General features: G+C 38.0%; 1 protein-coding gene across 7 annotated transcripts in view; it reads right to left on the bottom strand.

The window, feature by feature from the left end:
• The window catches only part of LOC140104472 (uncharacterized), a 53,200-nt gene that overhangs the window by 23,978 nt on the left and 7,759 nt on the right, over nt 1-21,463 (bottom strand). For 3 of the 7 annotated variants that reach the window (XM_072128028.1, XM_072128031.1, XM_072128034.1), the window contains exons 10-32: nt 21,256-21,322; nt 20,476-20,872; nt 18,516-18,545; nt 17,734-17,785; nt 16,556-16,622; nt 16,246-16,471; nt 16,130-16,153; nt 15,027-15,078; nt 13,907-13,973; nt 12,272-12,497; nt 12,150-12,179; nt 11,032-11,061; nt 10,812-10,841; nt 8,476-8,505; nt 8,282-8,314; nt 8,156-8,185; nt 6,694-6,723; nt 4,978-5,010; nt 4,139-4,168; nt 3,462-3,491; nt 2,247-2,276; nt 893-925; nt 197-226 (exon numbers count right to left, since the gene is read on the bottom strand). In XM_072128028.1, the coding sequence (XP_071984129.1) occupies nt 197-226; nt 893-925; nt 2,247-2,276; nt 3,462-3,491; nt 4,139-4,168; nt 4,978-5,010; nt 6,694-6,723; nt 8,156-8,185; nt 8,282-8,314; nt 8,476-8,505; nt 10,812-10,841; nt 11,032-11,061; nt 12,150-12,179; nt 12,272-12,497; nt 13,907-13,973; nt 15,027-15,078; nt 16,130-16,153; nt 16,246-16,471; nt 16,556-16,622; nt 17,734-17,785; nt 18,516-18,545; nt 20,476-20,872; nt 21,256-21,322 (1,607 nt within the window). The remainder of the gene's footprint in view (nt 1-196; nt 227-892; nt 926-2,246; nt 2,277-3,461; nt 3,492-4,138; nt 4,169-4,977; nt 5,011-6,693; nt 6,724-8,155; nt 8,186-8,281; nt 8,315-8,475; nt 8,506-10,811; nt 10,842-11,031; nt 11,062-12,149; nt 12,180-12,271; nt 12,498-13,906; nt 13,974-15,026; nt 15,079-16,129; nt 16,154-16,245; nt 16,472-16,555; nt 16,623-17,733; nt 17,786-18,515; nt 18,546-20,475; nt 20,873-21,255; nt 21,323-21,463) is intronic. The other 4 variants (XM_072128030.1, XM_072128029.1, XM_072128032.1 and 1 more) reach the window with 4 other exon arrangements.

Genomic DNA, 21,463 nt, shown 5'->3' with positions numbered 1-21,463 from the left:
GCAGAGACTATTGTAAATCCTGCAGGCCATTCATGCCCCTGACCACCCATCACCTGCCCTGCTCCCAGCCCCAACAAGCCCAAAATGGTGTGTGGGATAGAGAAGCCAGAAAACTGTTGGGGAGATTTATGTAACTTATCTGTCCAAAAACAAATTCTGTCATAATTATCCTGTGATCATTCATACTATAGCTTACCTCCTGGAGATTGTACGTTCCATTTTATATCTGTGTAAAGAGGAAATAAAAGCTTCTCATTTTCTATACTATATATTTTAAGGTGTCCTTTATATTATTATTGTACTTTCTACAAAATTATGACATAGCCTAAGAAAAAGCAGAAAAGTGATCTTGGGTTTGAAATCCAGGGAACCTATCAACAGATACTGACCTAAAACACCACTGCTAGTATGTTGTCAAGCAAATGCACACATTTCTCTTTCATGGTCCACATTGTTGGCATCATCTATTTCAAATCAATTTTGAGTCCCACCTCTGATTGACATCATGCACCAGACTTCAGGAGGGCCTGGTACTGATGTTCCTGGATGTAGGAGTGTCAATTTCAGTGAAAGGGTCATTCTGAGGTGGGGAGAGCTTGACTTTCTACAACCAAATTACATCTCACTTCTATGTTAACTTTCAGGATTATACTACCATACAACCATGCAGGTACATAAAAGGAACCTGATCTGGAAGGTGTTAAGCTGCTTCACTATGAACTCATTGAGATTTATTAGGTCAATTTCAGAGAGTTTCCCTTTACATTTTCTATAATTCATATAATTATTAATATACTATTTACTAACTGGTAACCCATTGGTCAACCATTTTGTATAACATGTGAAGCAACAATTAAATACTATTTAAATAAGGAAATGTTGAAAATATTACCTTTATTAAATGGCATGTTCCACTGCGTCCCTGCTAAAATATGTAAGAACAATTAGAGCTTTGTAACAATTCTGATTAGGTTACTGCATATGCAGATTACAAGTGGAAAGGGCTGAGATGAACATCACAATATGTGGGGTCTAGATTGGATGGACAGACTGATCGAATTCAGCTATTTTGAAAAAAAAATTATAGGATATCACTATACATTACTGTACATTCGGATTAATGTGAATGGTTAATAGCATTGTCAATTGAGATGTGCAAATATTTTGCTTATGTTTACCTCCTGAATCCCTCACTCCATAGGAATACAAATGATTGGTAATATTTATGTTCATAATATATGCTTTGGCTTACATCATATGCTAAATTGATAAAGTTTTTTTTATTTTGCAGTAAGGCTGGCCATTAATATTAGAGCAATTTCTGGACATAACAAGGATCTAATAAGAGTTCCCAATGCCAGTCTAGATTGTGTCCGGTGTCAACAAACACACTCCGTAGACTGGACATAGGACAGCTGAACTGCACTCAAATATCTGTCTGCAGATTGAATGATGTTCTCAAAATGTGATAAATACTTATTAACCCCTTAACGACCGCTGTATTGATTATGGTGGTAATTACGGGTATTTCTTCTAATCCAAGACCTTTCTACAGCGCCATGGCAGAAGAAGATTGCAGGATATTGTATATTCCTGCAGGATAAAACTATAATGTGATAACACAAACCAGCCATGTGACTAACAACTGAGATCAGAAAAGCTCCAATCCCAGGTTCAACCATGTAGAATTGTAGTGTCAAGGAAACTGCAGAGTTAGCATATACCCTGTGCCATCCATCGGCACCCTGCAACTCTAATCGCAGTGGCCCGATAGTGTTGTACATGTCGGAGGATTGGCCTAATAGATGCCTATTAGGAGAGTTTTAATGCACTGCTCTACATAAATAGGGTAGTGCATTATATAAGAGATCAAATAATCTCTACAAGTGTCCCCTTAAATTAAGTTTTGATTAAATAAAAGTGAAAAAGATTACCAACACACAAAAATCATCCTTTAAGAAAAAAACTAAAAAAAACATAAATTTTGTATCTCCATACCGATCCAAGCTACAAAACTATATTATTATTTATTCTGTACAAGAATATTTTTGCAGTCTTTTTAAAATATACAGCACAAAATAAGAGTTTAGAAACGTTCACCCAAGATTGTGCTTTTAAACACTACATTTGAACCCCCCCAAAAAAAAACAAGTCCTCATATGGCTATAGTGACCGAAAAATATAAAAGTTATAGCTTGTTAACGAAATTGACAAAAAATTAAAAATAGGGTTAATTAAATAATTACCTTCTGCTGAGTTCACATCCCAATTAAATCCTAATGGAATTTGAATAAACAAATCAAAGAAAATAATCATATTGAAAATATAATATTTTTTCAAAATTGCAAGCAATGTGTTTATGTTCTTTAATATAATTATTTGTAATATTGTACATTGTAATTGTAATACTTTTTGGGGAATTGATATTCTAATTAAATCCTGTGTATATTTTTTAATACAAATATTCCACAGTTAATTCAAGTTAAGAGGTTTGCCCAAGAAAGTTCTCATTTTGATAACCTAGTGATGTTTACACAATAAAGATCATTTTTAACCCCCTACTTTACAATATTACTGCTGTTTTAGCTCCTATCACTCAGTGATGGTCAGTGTAAGAATCCAGAGTGTGGACGGGGACTCTCTAAGCAGACACTTCATGATCCCTCTGTGCTGTGAGATACTGTGTGCTGACAATTTGCTTAGATAATCAGGGTACAAGGTTTATCTACACTTTTATTTAGCTTCTGAACATTCTACTAGTATCTGACACATAGTAAAAGAGAGATGAGATGGAACAGAGATGATGAGATCCATGAAATAAATACACAATGACACTCTCAGCTCTGCTGTATATCGCCTATAACACACACAGAGTCTGCCCTGTTATGCCTTCCCCCAGGATAAAGACCTTATCTGGCCTGTAGCATGTAAAGCAGATCTCTGCACACTGCTGCTTGCTGGCAGGAAGTGCCTGTGTCTGAGCTAGTCTTGTAATGGGAGGGTCATGAGGCAGAGAGCCCTGCAGTGTGCAGACAGGAGAAGCTATTCATGAGAAAATTCCAACCATAGTCAGAAGATTTACTGTGGTATCCAGGGGCAACCAAGATTGTGTACACCAGGACTGATACAGACAGATTGGAATTATATAGGTGAAATGCTGTATTTTTTGTTAATAATAGTGAATTGTGTTATTTTGTTATCCTTGTGGGAATACTTCTTCAAGCCATGATATTCATTATTATAGTTCTATTATTTGTTACATTTACACCTAATTTTTTTCAAAGAATTGTTTAGTCTCTTTAAATACTTAGGGCAGTTCAGTATGTCAAAAATATTTTAAGGGCGTATGGAGAGGGCTCATTGGCTAAGTAATTAAGGGGTTACATTAAAAGTACAATCTGTTAAATGCTTTGCTTTGCAAATTTGGTTAAAAATATTTATAGAAAACTGTTTAATGTTACCTTCTCTTGCATTCAGATCCCAGTTGCCATCTGTCATGAATGAGAGAATATAATTGTAATGTTTTACTTGACTTTTCTAGATATAGCAAAAACCTTACATTGAATTTGCAAACCTACAATTTTTGGTCATTACAATCTTTTGAGCTCAATGGAAGTCAGTATGACAATTCATTTTTCTTTTATTTAAAAATGTTTCCTCTACACATTACAAAAGCTTGTACACTGTGTATCAGCTATTTCTGTATGATTAGACCCCACTGCAAAATAGATGGTTCAACATTTTTTACAAAAATATCTTAAAATCTAGAGGCCATTAGCTGACTTTTCACAGAGGTCTGTAATACATAACTTTTATTAATTTCAAATGTAAAAACAGGATATGCAATTTGAGATGCAGACATAGAAAACTTATTATTATAATATCTATTATTATTATTATTACTACAGTAATTAAAACTGTATGTATTTCACCTCCATTATTCTAATTACTAAACGCAAATAGATTTACAGTTTCCTATTCCTAACATGTAGCTTTGTACATTATTCATTTAAGATGGTTTTGTGCAAACTAATTGTAAAACACTAAATTTGGAAAACCAGCAAAGTGAGGCCATCATACTTTTTTGAAAATCTAAAAAGGGCTTCATATTTTGAATAAATAAGCAACAAAATAATACCTGCTCCTCCATTTGCTTCCCAGTTGAAGGCTGTTAAGGTATAAAGTAAACAAATATGCAAAGTTTAAAAAAATAAAAATAAACTGTATAGTATTATCCTAATTTGTGTGAGACACCCAAAGAGCTTAGTGGTGCTACAGGTAAAGTGAAATGTAAATTAGTTATGGAAAGTCATGAAAGCAAAAAACTCAGAACTGTAGTCAAGCTCTCCCTGCCCCTCAATGCCCCCTCTGCTGTGATTGACCTCATTCAGGAAAGCCGGGTGCGAGGGGTCAATTGTAGTGAATGGAATATTCTGAGGTGGGGAGAGCTTGACTTCAGAGCTAAATTCTCTGCCTCCAGGGATGTAACTACAGTGGTAGCAGCCATAGCAGCTGCTCTGGGGCCCACAGTATCATGGGGGCCCCCGGCATCTGGGATATTTGGTGTGAATATGCTGTATGTGTGTATTTGTGATGTGTATATGGTCTAAATGTGAATGTGTATGTGGTGTGTATTTGCTTTGTATGTCTGTGTATATGGTGTTTATACACTGTTTGTATATTTTTTACGAGGTATGTGGGCCCCATTAAGAAGTTCGCTATGGGGCTCTACCTCTCCTAGTTACGCCACTGTCTGACTCCTTTAGTTTATACAACCAATTTCCATCTCACTTCAAAATCAACTTTCTGGATGATAAAAGGAACATTATCTGGAAGATGTTATAGCGCTTCCTTTAAAAGTTTATATAATAAGTATTAATATATTATCTATTAACTGGTAACCCATGGGTCAACCATTAGGTCATGCAGCAATTGAGAACTATTTTTTTTTATTAGGTAAATATTGAAAAAAATTACCTTTATTGAATGGAATGTTCCATTGTATCCCCCCTAAAATATGTAAGAGCCATTAGAACTTTCTAACAATTCTAATGAGATCAGTGCAAATGCGGGTAAAAACTGCAAAGGGCCGGAATAAACATCACAATATGGTGGACAGACTAATCTAATGCAATAGGATATTACATATCAATCTGAATTTACAATTCAATAATAATACAGTGGTTAACAACATCACCAATTACTTACCTGATGATTCCCTTCACTGCTTCTATGCTGAGGCATTATGCCATAACAATAGTAATAAAATTGGTGGGTAATACTTTCTGCCTATAATATGTACTTTGGTATACATCATCTGCTTAAGTGTTAAACAAGCTTTTTATTGTTCACTAAGGCTGCCATAAATATTAGTGCAATTTCTAGATTTACCAATACTGTAATGTTATTAGCAGACAACCATGACAGATTACATTGTGTTGGCTGCCAGGGCAGCAGATATATTAGTTTTCTAAATCTTCCCACTTCTCTCTGAAGATATTAGAACATAGACTTAAGGAAGACCAAGAAAATATATTATTAGGTAGAAGATCAGTGTTGGGCCAGTTGCCTACAAGTCAATTTTTTTCCACAAACTCTCTCCATGTGTTTGTGATTCAATGATTGTTGAACTGCACTCAAAAAACTTCTATCTGTCTGCAGATTAAATTATTCTTAAAGGAAATCTAGCATCAAAATCCATCAGTATAAACTAGGGACACTTACTCATAGATCCTGGCACCATGACTGTGGTCATCTTATATTTGCTATCTATGGCCTCCTTCCATATAAGATCAACTTTTATAATTATGCTAATGAATATGAAGAGCTCTGGTATGTGTTTCCAAAGCCCCTCAGTTCTACAGCTTCACAGGCTGTTACAACAAGTAAATCATATCTCCCATTCCTCTGCCCTTCTTGTTGCTAGATTACACAGGCAAAGGGAGAGATCAGGGGGTTGGGTAATACATGTTCTGCTCATTGAAACAGCCTGTGAATCTGTATCACTGAGGGGCTCTGGTAATGCCAGAACCTGTCAGGCTCATTAGCATACTGTTAAAAGTTGATTGTAAAATGAAGGAAGCCACAGATAACAAATATAAGAAGATGACCACAGTCACGGTGCCTGGATCTATGCGTAAGTGCATCATGATGGATTACAACATGAATATATTGTGACTGTCAGATCTACTGACCTATGGTATCTAGAGAAGAGAAGGAGAGAAGGTCAAATATGACCTTAACTGTGTATTTAAATGCTTCACAACTTTTCAATACTTTAAATGTTTATTTTTATTTATCAGCAGCAACTGGATTTAGAATTTACCAGATTCTTGGAAAATTCAGTTTGGAAAATAGAACAATTTTTTAAAAATATGTTTGATTCTTAACTTAGATATTTCTCAACTTCAAATCTACTTTCTGTATTATTAATCCCAGCTTTAACATACAGAACATATACATGCAAACTAAACCTGTACCAAAGCAGAGAGAAATCTAGCAACAAGACTCAAGGTGATGGACTGTATATAAAATTAAAATAACCTGCTTTGGCTAATACAAGAATCCCAACGTATGTTGGAATATTATATGTATGTTTATGAAAAAATAAATAAAAACAAGTTACAAAAATCTGCTTTCTGTTACACTCTCTACAAAATATTAAAATATTGATAGAAAACTGTTAAATGTTACCTTCTCTGGAATTCAGATTCCATTGGCCATCTGTCATGATACAGATACAGATTATTGTACTGCTTTAATTGACTTTGCTAAATATAGCAAACACTTTGAATTAGCAAACCTACGATTTTTGGCCATTGCAATCACTGGAGCATATTCTAAGTCAGTATGACTATTCATGTTCTTTTATTCCAAAATGTAACCCCTACACATTATTAAAGTTTGTTTATACTGGTACCCCATTTAAAACTGTGCTTTATCTCTATAAGGCTACATTCACACGATGTATGCCCGCCGTACCGTAGTACGGCGGGCATTCATGGGCGCTGCGGAGAGGAGCAGGGCATGAGCGCTGCTCACCCCCGCCCCTCTCCATAGGAAGATACAGTGCACGGCGCCGTATCACTGGAAAAGATAGGACATGTCCTATCTTTTCCCGGGCTACGGAGCGGTACGATGCACACGTGTGCTGCACCGTAGCGATATTATATACATTATATATATATATATATATATATATATATATATATATATATGTGTATATATACAATGTGAGATGCAGACATAGAACACTCAATTAAAACTGTCTGTGCTTCATCTCCATTATTCTTTTTTTTTTTTTACTCAGTTTTATTGCTGTTTTATCTTCTATCACTCCCTAGGCTTGTCAGTGCAAAAATCCAGGGTGTGGACGGGGACTCTCTAAGCAAACACATTGGGGCTTATTTACTAAGGGTCCAAAGATCGCACTTTCATCAGATTTTAGAAATTTTTGGGATTTGCGCCGCTGTGTTGAACTGGGGATTGTGTCACATGCGATCGGATTGTACCGCAATTACGACAGAAATCTGAGGGTGGACCGTCGGGCGATCCAACTGATTCGGATTGAACGTGGGATTTAATATTCAAGATGTCTCAAAACCAATGCACGTACATACACTGGGAAGAAGATGAACTCCGGCGCTCCGGGGAAGCGACAGATGCAGGAAATCGGGCGCATGATCTTTGTGAATCGCGGCAAAGTCAATTCTTGTCGGACAACACACAGCAGGGATCACAACAGGACCGGGTAAGTACATGTGCCCCATTATGATCCAGCTAGTTCTGTGAGGTGACAATGTGGTTTCTATACACTTTCATTTAGCTTATGAACATTGTACTAGTATATGACATATAGAAAGAGAGATGAGACAGATCATAGATGATGAGATCCATCAGATGCCTATTGCACATAATGACAGTCTCCAGCCCTGCTACATCTCTGCTATTTCACAACACACTAGATCTGCTGTGCCTTCCTACTGAGTCTCCCCAGGTAAACAACATATCTATATGTAGCTTGTAGTTCTCCTATATTATATCACAGAATCATATATCTGTAAAATGCAGCATTTTTGTTAATAACAGTGAATTAGAGAATGTGTTATTTTGTTACCCCTTCAATATTTTGAATAAATAAGCAATAATATATTACCTGCTCCTCCATTTACATCCAGGTTGAAGGCTGTTAAGATAGAAAATAAACAAATATAGGGATATATATATATACAGTATACAATGTGAGATGATATTTTGAATACATAAGCAAATAAAATATTACCTGCTCCTCCATTCACATCCCAATTGAAGTCTGCTAAGATATAAAATAAACATATATGTAAAGTTTTAAAAAATAAACATTATAGTGTTATCCCACCATTTTTTTGAAGTATGCCTTAATGAGAGTCTATGGGGGATCCAGTAGTCTCAAGATGGCCAACAAAAATATTTTTTGCTGCAACATGTATATTATACCTGATGATGTGGAAGAATCCAAATTGATTCCTGTTCAGATAAGAGGGGAATTAAATAAAATGGGTTATTATTAACGTGGTAAACTTATAAAATTATAAACATTATATACAATTGTTTCTATGTACGGTACAATTTACTTACAGTTAAAGTTAAAAAAAACGTAAAAATATAGTAATACCTGATCCTGTACCCAGGTCCCATTCTACATCTCCTATGACACAGAAAATACTGTATATACTCGTGTATAAGCCGAGTTTTTCAGCACAAAAAATGTGCTGAAAAACGTCCCCTCGGCTTATACACGAGTCAATACTGACTAAAATTGACTAAAAAAATAATAAACTTATATACTCACCCTCCGGTGGCCCCGATGCGCAGCGCTGCTCCCCCGATGTCATCGCGGCTCCTCTTCTGGCTTCCCGGCTGTTCTTCTTCCTTCAGCGTGCTGGGTGCCGCCATGCTCTTCTCGCGGGCGGCGCCTAGTATGACGTCAGCAGCGGCGCGTCATACTAGGCGCCGCCCGCGAGAAGAACATGATGGCGCCCAGCAAGCTGAAGCAAGAAGAGGAGCCGCGATGCCATCGGGGGAGCAGCGCTGCGCATCAGGGCGCACGGTGAGTATATAACTTTATTTTTTTATTCTGCTGGGGGCACGGCTGTATACTACTGGGGGCAGGCTGTGCTGTATACTACTGGGGGCACGGCTGTGCTGTATACTACTGGGGGCACGGCTGTGCTGTATACTACTGGGGGCAGGCTGTGCTGTATACTACTGGGGGCAGGCTGTGCTGTATACTACTGGGGGCAGGCTGTGCTGTATACTACTGGGGGCAGGCTTGGGCTGTATACTACTGTGGGCAGGCTGGGCTGTATACTACTGGGGGCAGGCTGGGCTGTATACTACTGTGGGCAGGCTGTGCTGTATACTACTGGGGGCAGGCTGTGCTGTATACTACTGGGGGCAGGCTGTGCTGTATACTACTGGGGGCAGGCTGTGCTGTATACTACTGGGGGCAGGCTGTGCTGTATACTACTGGGGGCAGGCTGTGCTGTATACTACTGGGGGCAGGCTGTGCTGTATACTACTGGGGGCAGGCTGTGCTGTATACTACTGGGGGCAGGCTGTGCTGTATACTACTGGGGGCAGGCTGTGCTGTATACTACTGTGGGCTGGCTGGGCTGTATACTACTGGGGGCAGGCTGGGCTGTATACTACTGGGGCTGGCTGGCTATATACTGGGGGGTCTGTGACCAATGCATTTCCCACCCTCGGCTTATACTCGAGTCAATAGGTTTTCCCAGTTTTTTGTGGTAAAATTAGGGGTCTCGGCTTATACTCGGGTCGGCTTATACTCGAGTATATACGGTACATGTTTGTTGCACTTGAAAATAATTCTTTGAAGCAACTATACTGTGGCAGATTAATTAGAACTAATTGTTAATTGATTTGAAAATCCCATTTGATTTGGGCCTATGAGTCCAGTGGCTGGTCCTAATATGCTTCTTACAGCCTCCCTAGTGTCAATCTGTATACAATGATAGTTTCCAGTCACTGCGTAGGATCACTCACTAGACTTCTAAACTGAGCAAACCTATTCCACAAGGTTATACCTTAATCTGTTCAAGATCTCTTTATCTATAATATGTTACCATGGCAGGTTGACCGACCATTCCAACAGTATCAATACACAGGGTTTTCCAGGATAACAGTATTGATGGCCGGTGCATAGATTAAAGAAAATCTACCATACAAATCAAACACGATAAACCAGCGAAACATAGATGCTAGTGACTTTGGTAATCTTCTTATATATGTTATCCACAGCCGCCTTCCTTCTAAAATCAACATTTGAAATTATGCTAATGATACCGGAGGGCTCTTGCAGGTGGTTACCAGAGCCCCTCCATGCTGCAACTTCGCAGGCTGTTACAATGTCTTCACCCTCCCTCAGCACTTACCCCCTCCCTCTACTTGGGAAGTGCTCCTGTGCATTGTAACAGCCTTTGAAGTCAGAGGGGCTCTGGTAACATTTCCCAGTGCCTTTATGGCTCATTAACATAATTTTAAAAGCTAGATGGGCAGAGGCCATGGATAACAAATATAAGAAGATGAGTAAATGTCCCTGGGTTATCATGCATGATTTTGAGGATAGATTTCCTTTTAGTCATTGGTGGGTTGTGACACTCTGGATCACAAAATTATATAAATGACCTAGTCTAAAAATGTTTCCTATGAATGTTTCTTGAAGAATATGTTTGGCTATCAATAGTGTCTTCAGACTGAAGGCTGTGACTGGAGATTTAAAAGTGTTCTACGTTTTATTGCAGTATCTTTACCTTGTTGAGTAGAAACATCCCAATTAAGTTCTGTAAATAAAAATAAAAAAATAAAAAAATAAGTTAAAGTCCTCATGTTAACATGTTGCCACTTGCACCTTCTTTCCTTTCTACTACTGGCTCTAGGTTCAAGCAAACTGCATATAAAATTCTGAATTTGGAAAACCACCCAAGGTTTAATATTTTACATATATAATTAATGGAAATAATGGATTATCACCTGCTCCTTCATTCACATTCCAAATAAAGTCTATTAAGATATAAAACAAACATATATATAAAGTTAAAAAATATAAAGTACAGAATATTGGTTTAATATGTTGGTATCATGTCATAGAGCAGGAGATGCAGAGCATATTGATACATTTTTCTCAAAGGGGTGGTCCCATTTGAACAAATAACATTATTGTTTGTATAATGAAAAGTTAGACAATTTTTTACAATATACTTTTTGTTCCAATTTGTCTCTGTTTTCTAGATCTCTGCTTGCTGCCATTCTTGAGAAAGTTTCTATGTTTACTTCCAGAGTACAGTGAGAAATTGATACAGAAAGTGTATCAACAAAATATATATATACAATAACGCTATTGTAGGCCTAAGAAAGTCGGTTTGGTTCTTGTATGCCTAGTTTCTAACAGCACACAACAACTGGATTTTAAGTCACTTTAAGTTTTGAAGAAAAAAAAAATTGTCAGACTGTGCCTAATTCAATCAAACCCCTAATAAATTGTCCCACTTAGGTGTTTGAGATGTGTGTGTCACTAAGAGCTGAATATAATGTTCCCAAGTCTCTCTGCAAATTCCTCACAATATGGTACTAGCTGCACTACTAGTGTCAGCAAGCCCAGCCACAAGCAAACAAAAAAAAAATAAAATATAACGCTATTCTAGCCCTAAGAAGGGCTGTTGGGTTCTTGTAGAATCACTCCTGCCTAACACTATTCTAATAGAACAGCCTAACGCTATCCCTGACCAGCAGCAGCTCTCTCCCTAGCGGCATCCAGACACAGAATGATCCGAGCAGCGCGGGCAGCGGCTAGTCTATCCCAGGGTCACCTGATCTGGCCAGCCAACCACTGCTATCGACGTGTAAGGGTACCACGTCATGCTGGGTGGAGTGCAGAGTCTCCTGGCTTGTGATTGGCTCTGTTTCTGGCCGCCAAAAAGCAAAACAGCGGGAGATGCCATTTTCTCGAGCTGGCGAAGTATTCGTCCGAGCATCGAGCAGTTTCGAGTACGCTAATGCTCGACCGAGCATCAAGCTCGGATGAGTGTGTTCGCTCATCTCTACTCATCACTCATCAGCCAAAGAAATAACCAAATAAATACAAATTTTACCTGTTGTTGGTTTAAACTCCAGTATGTCATCTGTTTATAGATGTAAATGTAACAGTCAAATGTCAGAAATGATGTTATATACATATTTAAATAAAAAATAAAACTGAACTTTTAAATATTACCTTCTCCTGGGGTGTTATATACTGTTTCTATGTTGGTTGTCGTTTGGACGTTAAAATCCTTGCTGAATGTAAATGACTCGGGTGACTCTTCCAGACTCTTTGATGTTATGCCATTCCTTGTAGATGACATATAATTCTTCATCCCTGGTTTCTTTTGCAGCATGACACTTCCCCCATCATCTGTGATCATTCCCCTATGTATCGCTGATGCACATACTGAAGAACCCTAAAACAACGAAAAAGGAGGCAGTGATCCAATACTCAAGACAAGGTGATACATATTACACAACCTAATGAGGCTTTATTATTTAGCTTATTGGGGAAGAATTCTGTTGATTTGATCCAAAACTATGTCTTGTAGGCATCATGCATGTTACTAATGGTTTTTTAGTCTTTAGTCACTTTAATGACTGGTATGACAAAAGGGACATGGCGAATGGAAAGGGGACATGGCTCAGTGGAAAAAGGGCACATGCGGCAATTTATTCAATGCTCCAAGTTTTTGGCACAGTTTCTCTAAACCAACAAATGGGAGGTCCAAAGGTAGAGAGGAAGAAGAGTGAAGAAATCAGCCGATACCTAAGTATATTTGATGGTAGATAGACAGACCACTCCAAATTTATCATCTAACATCAGGAACCCAAATTGATATATGTGGTGCAGTCAAATATTGTCCAACTTTACGACGTGAATGATAAATCTGCCAAATTGTGTTTGTGTAGTATGTAATTGTGTAGTATGTAAACTTTTTGACATATTTGAGAACATTTGTAAATTTAGGTAGGTACTTTACTTATACAAATATATGACTCAGTTGACTACTGTGTGTTATTTCCCCCTCATCAAAGTGATATGTCCCTACAATTGGTCTCTGTTAAAACTATATATGCACTTAAAAAAAAAAGGCCCAGCTGTAAACTTTTTCACAACTGAGCATTCTATGAAGTTAGTGAAGTGTAAGATGGAGATCCCCGGTGCACTCCATTGACTTTTATGGAACTAGCTTACTCTTGGAATTCTTATTCAAAGGACAGCACAAGGTAATTTGTGTTCAGACCCCAGTGAGCAGACAGATGTAAATGTGTCCTCAGGGTGATCACCTGATTGCCCCAAGTCCTATTGCTTTAATGCTAAGAGACCCATCTAACACATTGGGGTTTATTTACTAAAGGTCAGCGGATTTTCCAATGTTTTTGGGGGTTTGCATGTTTTGGACAAGTATTATACAGGGGATTGTGTGGCACGTGATCAGATTTTAGCGCATTGGTGGGGGTTATCTGACTTATTCGGACTGAACATGGAATTTGACTTTCAAATTGTGTCGCAAGATCAAGCACTTACATGCACCAGGAAGAAGAAGGTGATCTCTGTTGGACCTGAGCGGGGAAGCTACACATGCAGGATATTGGGCGCACTATCTTATTGAATCGCAGCACCGTGCATTATCATCACACGGTGCATATTATCACAATGCACTTTTGGTGAACACCTCTGGACGGGTAAGTAAATGTGCCCCTTTTTAATTCAAATGCCATTGATTTTGAAAGGTTATCAATTCAGTTTATATCTATTTACACTAATATAAAAAATGGTTTTATTTTTATAAGACAGAAAACAAAAAAAATCTGTTCTTACTTGTGCGTAGAAATCTGTTCCCCAAACCCTTTCCTTCTGGGTATTACATCCTTTAGGACATATGACTCTGCAAAGTAAAATATGCAGTACACAATGGTAAATATTAATTCAACATGTTATACCATACTAAAGCCAGTCACTAAGTGTAGCACCCTCAGGCCGTAGATTAGTGTGCAAAAGGGTCCAGGTAGTAGACAAAGTAGCATTGACACATGAGTAGATGGTGATTGTTGATATACAGAATACACTGTCTTGTGAGCAAAAAGAATTGGAGAGTAGAACAGTGACTGACAGAAGATGTACAATATGAGGATAGGTAATTACAGGCGGTCCCCTACTTAAGGACACCCGACTTACAGACAACCCATAGTTACAGACAGACTCCTCTGACCTCTGGTGAAGCTCTCTGGATGTTACTATAGTCCCAGACTGCAATAATCAGCTGTAAGGTGTCTGTAATGAAGCTTTATTGATAATCCTTGGTCCCATTATAGCAAAAAATGTTTAAACCCCAATTGTCACTGGGGCCAAAATTCTTTTTGTCTGGTTCTACAATTATAAAATATACAGTTTCGACTTACATACAAATTCAACTTAAGAACAAACCTCCAGACCCTATCTTGTACGTAACCCGGGGACTGCCTGTATTTGGAATAATCTGATATTAGCATTATACTGAGCCCGTTCCAGATGGCTCTGCGATTTTCATAGTTGTGTTTTGTAGCTTATTTCCTATTTATTTGAATACTATCTGGCCATTTCACAGTTTTTGGAGCTACTTGTTTCAAGTTTTCTTTTTCGTGATCAATAAATGACTCAAGGTCATACCCTCACCAATCCTCATTAACGTTCCCTAAGGACCGGCCCTTAGGGGGAGATTTAACATCAAATATTTGAGGTAAAACTGGTTTAGTTGCCCATGGAAACCAATAAGAGCTCAGCTTTAATTTTTTAAACGCCTGTGGGAAAATGAAACCTTAGCTCTGATTGGTTGCCATAGGCAACTAGTACAGTTATGCTCTAAGAAACTTATGATATATCTCCCCCTTATTATAAGTCTCAGACAAAAACTTTAGGTCCCAGAAATCTATCCTATTGACTTTTGATTTGACAGACTTACATGACTATAGGTGTATTTATTTCCGTTGCAGACATTGCACAATGCGCTGTAACTGTAATAAAGAAATTATCCATTAAGGTTTATTTTCAGGTGTGAATCTCTAGAATCTTAATGGTATTGTTTGGTATCATGTTTTTTTTTTAAAACAAAATCCTATACTTACCTCTCTCCGGCATTCTGGTTCACCACAGATCCTATCATCGCAGGTCTGTGTTCGTATACAGCGGTGACACAAGATTGACAAGTCACAAATCATGACACCATTGAGCGTCTGTATATAAACAGAGGTTGGCAGTGATAGCAGGAGCTTTGCTGGACTGGAGTGTTGGAGTTTTTACACACACTGGGGCTCATGTAAAAAAATAGAGCCCAGAAACTCCATTAATGGTTAAAACCATGTTGAAAGGAGATTTTAAAACAACCTTTGGTATTTTACACAGGGGTGTGATGATCCTCCATTTTTTCACCATTCCCCATATATATTCTCTCATTCTAAACTCTTTCTGTCTTCTACACCTTTCAGACATTTTGGATGGCTGAAATGTTGCTGATGGGGTGATTACTTGAGATTCAGAACTAAAGCAACATTAGATAAATGTTTTAATGAATCAGATGGGTATCTGCAAAAATCTAATATGCATGTTGCCTGCTCTTCTTGACTTCCCAATAGGTATGTAGGAATTAAGCCACTAACTTATATCTCCAACAAAAATGTCTCTCCCATGAAAACAAGAAATCAAACATGCTGCCATCCCACAAACTTAATTCTTCTGCCTCCCAACATCTGCCATTGGAGGAGAATCGGGATAAAAATTAGCCGGTGGCTGGACCAGCCAAAATTAATAGGTTGACCATAGTTTGTCTAATGTGTAAGGATACCTCTGGGCCCCTCTCCCTACTGTACTTGTGCTTTTGTGCTTTTTGGGTTTGGGTTTTTTAAAGTTATTAAAACATTAAAATACTGCAAATTCATGGAATGTAGTTTTCCAAATGTCTATATGGTCTACGTCAAGTCTTCATTTCACATATTTACATTCAATAAATAATTTGCCTGTGAACAAATTAAAATAATTCCAATAGTCTGGTTAAATATAGACCATTACCTGGCTTAGAATCCCAGGTGATTCCTGAAACAGAAGGTATAATTATATTACACTGGTAAGAGTTGTGGTGGTGATACAGGAATAATTTTGTATAAGTTGCATATGTGTCAGCATACCACTAATCGGCACTGTGTAGGAATATTCTGTATATGTGGTGGTCTGGTATTCATAGGAGAGGCTCAGTATAAATGATCCGGATGCAGGACCTCTACGCTGTGTTGTTATTCCGTTCTCTGTGGATTCCTCATAACTGCTCTGCCCTGGCTTCTTCTGTAGGATTACACGTCCACCATTGGGGGTCATATATCCAGTATGGATGGCGGCTAGACAAATGGCAGAATCCTAAAGATCAGAATGAATACATGTTAATATAAAACTATTGCCACCTGTTTTGTGATTCAGTGTTTATTTGTTCTCTATCCTCACATCTGCATAGATTTTGGATCCCCAGACTTGCACAGGTTGTTTATGGCAATTCTCAGGACAAGTGATTCTAAAATGGAAAAGGAAAGATTTCGGTGTTAGGAGAGGAGACAAAAATATTTGTTAACTATGGAACATGAAATCATAACTCTCGGGCGTTGAGGGCCGTAAAAGATTCTTGTGATAGAATATGTGATAACATACTGATCCTGTGTGACTGCTGTGACACCCACCAAACATAAGAACAGGACTCCCACTATCCCTGAAGAATGGAGCAAAATGTCTAGTATGTACTCCAGCAAACATCACTCGGCCATCACCGGCAGTGCCACAGAGAATGGATGGATTAGCAGGGTGCATACTCGACTTTATTCAATAGGGTGAACATTATCCCCAATCCAATGAAAAATCACAGAAAAAATTGAACCATCTTAAAGATAACTTTTAATATTTCCCTTTAAAAAAAGACATACTGCCTATAATTATACAAAAAGATGTACAAGTAGTGTCCTAGTACTTTCTTCAAGGCCTCTCAATGAAGGACACTACCTACTTCAAAACAAACACAACATGTAATACTCGTATAAATATTGTGACCTTTTGGTCATCGATTTCAGACAGACCCACTAGCCCAAATCCAATGAGCAGTGGTGGGGGATCCCTCTAGTCGGACCTCCACTAATCAACATGTGGATATGGGATACTATTAAATCTTATGACATATCAATTTTTTACCGAACTGTAAGTATTGACTCTCTTTCGTGTGATAACTGATATTGTAGTTAGGTACAGGTTAAGGATACAACAATTTGTGGCCTGTGTCTCTGAAGGCCTAAGACAATACAAAGTGGCACATTGGGATTTGTTCTTGGATGTTGTATGAACTGTGCCATTCTCAAATACAAAGGCACTATAGTGCAGAAATAAAGGGGCACAATATAAATCTGTATAGAGAATAGAGCACCCAAATGTATGGTAATTGTTGTTTATAGAGTAATTAAGTATACATCATCCCAATAAATACTATAGAACCAATGATATTCTATATACAGTTTGAAATTTCAATGGCGGATTTACCAGCATTCCAAATATTACCAGATGAGGAAGAAGCCCTCATGAGGAGTGCTGTGGTTTCTCTACTACCGATTAGGTTTACATGTTTGTTATTATTTTGCACTTACATTGCTACTGGTACAACCACGTCCTTTCCGGTCAATGAGCACGATGCTTGTACTAAAGAGATAAAATGACATGTAAGAGCTTTTGAACTGCATTCTATTAAAGAGATTATTCAACCTACACAATTCATGATCAGTGATGAGTGGCTGATCATTGATGGGGGATCCTACTGCTAAATTTCCTACCAGTCATGAGTACAGGGCTTTGAGTGAAGTATCAGTCACACTATCACTATTAGTCTGACTATCAGTGCCTATGGATAAGATGGGTCTCTCTTTATCAAGACCAATGAGTGGCATCATTTATAGTTATCAAGCATCAGTAGTGGATGTGATTATGTTTTTATGTAAAGATAACTTTTAATATTTCCCTTTAAAAAAAGACATACTGCCTATAATTATACAAAAAGATGTACAAGTAGTGTCCTAGTATAATGTATAAAGTATAATGATGTTTTATCTTCTATTGTAATCAAATCTGTCTTAATTAATTACAGGTAATTCCTTTATTTATATAGCGCACAGATTCTGCAGAGTTACACAGACATTGCCATATCAGTCCCTGTCCCCAATAGGGCTCATAATCTAATCCACCTAGCAGTATGTTTTGGTGTGTGAGAGGAAACCAGAGGACCCGGAGGAAACCAGTGCAAACACAAAGAGAACATACAAACTCTTTACAGATATTGACCTGGATAAGACTTGAACCCAGGACCCCAATGCTTAATAGTGAGAGAAAATAAAGCAAAAAATAAAAATAAAAAATACTAGAAGAAATTAAATACCTTCAGGCACATTTTCGTCCGTTGTCTTTTCTGTAACAAATGAAATAGGAAAAATGTTTTACAGACATATATATCTATACCATAAATGATGCATCATGATAAACGTAATACACTCAGGTCTTTGGATTGATAACTACCTATTTAAAAAATAACTTTGCCGAAACTCAACATAAAAAATTAACACTTTCTCCATATAAGAAACACAAATTTTTTTACAGACCACAAATTGCCAGAGAATAAATGTATTATTGGCCACATGGTTCCAGGTACTGATTACAGTACATTTTTCCACGTAAAAAATGATAAAATACACCACACCAAATACACCACACATAATGGGGGTCATTTACTAAGGGCCCGATTCGCGTTTTCCCGACGTGTTACCCGAATATTTCCGATTTGCGCCGATTTCCCCTGAATTGCCCGGGGATTTTGGCGCACGCGATCGGATTGTGGCGCATCGGCGCCGGCATGCACGCGATGGAAATCGGGGGCGTGGCCGAATGAAAACCCGACGGATTCGGAAAAACCGGCGCATTTAAAAAAAAATTCTGTTGCAGAGCTTGCACTTACCTTCACTCAGCCCGAGCCGGTGAACTCCAGCGCGTTCTGATGCTTTTCAGCGCAGCAGCGCCACAAGGTGGAAGGCAAAGGAACTACCTTAATAAATCCGGACCCGAATCCAGCGCAGAGAACGTGCCGCTGGATCGCGAATGGACAGGGTAAGTAAATCTGCCCCATTGTTGCAGTTGATAAAGAACACTAGTATTTAGCCTCCTTTACACAAACGTATGAAAAAGGCCATATGTTACCCATATAGTACTGTTTTTATACGGTAGCATACGTATTGTCCTCTGTACCTTACCGTACCATGAGCGAGATGAAAAAAATATAGAGCATGTTTATTTTTTCCAGTATTTCCATTTTGTATGCCCCAATGAATTCTATGGGAATGTTTAAATTATGTGCTGCATACATGCTGCGTACAGTTCTAGACCGTATGTTGCCATATATACATGCAGTATCCAAGGAGACCAGAATTAGTGGGAGGTGCATTCTGTCAGCCAGTTCTGTCAGCCAATAGTCAGCCAGACATAATTTGCCGTCCCACTGTATTTTATCCAGGGACGGTACAGATACAGTGACATATAATACAGATTCATACAGCACTGAAACACAGGACTGGAGAAATCATATATTTGTGTGAAAGAGGCCTATATGTGGCGTATTCAGCAACTGCAACTACTGGCAGTACAAAACGTAGACTCGAGGCACATCTTGTAGCACACGTATCAAGAGCCACTCCCAGCGACGATACCGTCTTGCCAGCCCACAAATTGTAAGGGACTGGGTTATTGTATTATGCAAAAGAGAAGCATTTTGCATCCCCACGTTACAAACACTTTACTGTTAGTTATCTCAGAATTTATTATTATATTTTGTGCATTTTGTAATGTTTTTTATTTTTATTGTACCGCTTGTCTGTCATTCCATGTTGGGTTTTCTCGCTGTGATGCCTCACTGTGCTGATGTGTCATGTGACCATCAAGTAGTTTAGCTTTTATGGGTATAAATTTGTTACTAGCCATTTCCTCTTTATACTATGAATAAGAGCTGTATAACTCGAAACATGTCAGATTGTGCAGTGGTGCCACTACATTTTTAAGATTTTCAATTTTTTTCATCTACAAGATGATTTTGCCTGGTTGCTGGACATCACTATGTCTTTTCTGAATATTACCACTGCCTCTGGCTCAGTAGTCCATGTACTGGCCATATGTTGCTCGAGGAAGCTGGCGAGCTGTATTCATGACAAATAATTATGTAAGTAATTTTTAAAGTTTGACCATTTCTTTATAGTGATTTTTTTTATCTGGGTTTAATGTATAAACAGTACATTAATGTTTTGAATATTTCTGTACATGCTAACTTTTCGGTGGAGAAAAAGGAGCTGTTGTACCTGCACCATCTGGAGGATTTACTTCAGAAGGTCGATTTTCTGTAGATTGAGGGTTTATTGCTATTGGTGGATTTACTGCAGATGGTGGGTTTTCTGCAATTGGTGATCTTTCTGTAGATGGTGGGTTTCCTGCAATTGGTGAACTTTCTGTAGATGGTGGGTTTAATATATAAGATGGATTGACTTCCTGTGGTATGCTTCCTGCCAATTCTGTAGATACTTGTTCATAAGTTAAAACTATGAAGGATCCCGTCCATTCCTCATAATCGAATGACTGTATCCCGTTCTGCAAGGAGGCAACATACTGCTTTTCACCAGGTTTCTTTTGCACAACAACTCGTCCCCCAGTAACGGGTAGTTTTCCATCATGAATTGCAGCTTGACAAATGGAAGAATCCTTTAAGACAGAAAAAATTATGATGATGTATCAGTAGTGCCTTTATACAGTCTGTTGTATCAACAATATTCATATTTTTATTTTCTGACTAGACTATAGATGATTAGTTTTGATTTCTTATATAGTGCACATAAACACAATGCAGGTATCAATGAATATTAAACTAGTTAAAGTGGAGGATATTTAGGGATCATGGAAATACTGGATAAACTATTGAAAGGCAGTATCTTTGGTTCATTATGGTCAACAGTAAAGATGAGTTGACCCGATGCTTGTGTTCAAGGTTTTAAAACTTATATTGAAAGTACCACCTTCTAGCATTGAAACTTATGTGGAAGAAACATTCCCATGATTAAAAGTTCCTATCTATTTCAGCAACTTACATCGGTGAAGATTTTGCTTCCCCAGACTTGTATATATTCGTCCATGCATCCAGCAGGGCATATAACTCTAGAAAAATTATGAGTAATATGTTATAACTCTTTGTTCGTTTAGTGGCATCAGTCTACACAATATAATTCCATGTATGGGTGCAGGTAAGTGAGTGGAAATGAAACCAAGGAAGGAAGGAATTATTTTAAATTTATATTA

This window comes from Engystomops pustulosus, chromosome 10 (genome assembly GCF_040894005.1).
Source record: "Engystomops pustulosus chromosome 10, aEngPut4.maternal, whole genome shotgun sequence".
Taxonomy (NCBI): Eukaryota; Metazoa; Chordata; class Amphibia; order Anura; family Leptodactylidae; genus Engystomops; species Engystomops pustulosus.
This window is presented reverse-complemented; position numbering and strand designations above follow the sequence as displayed.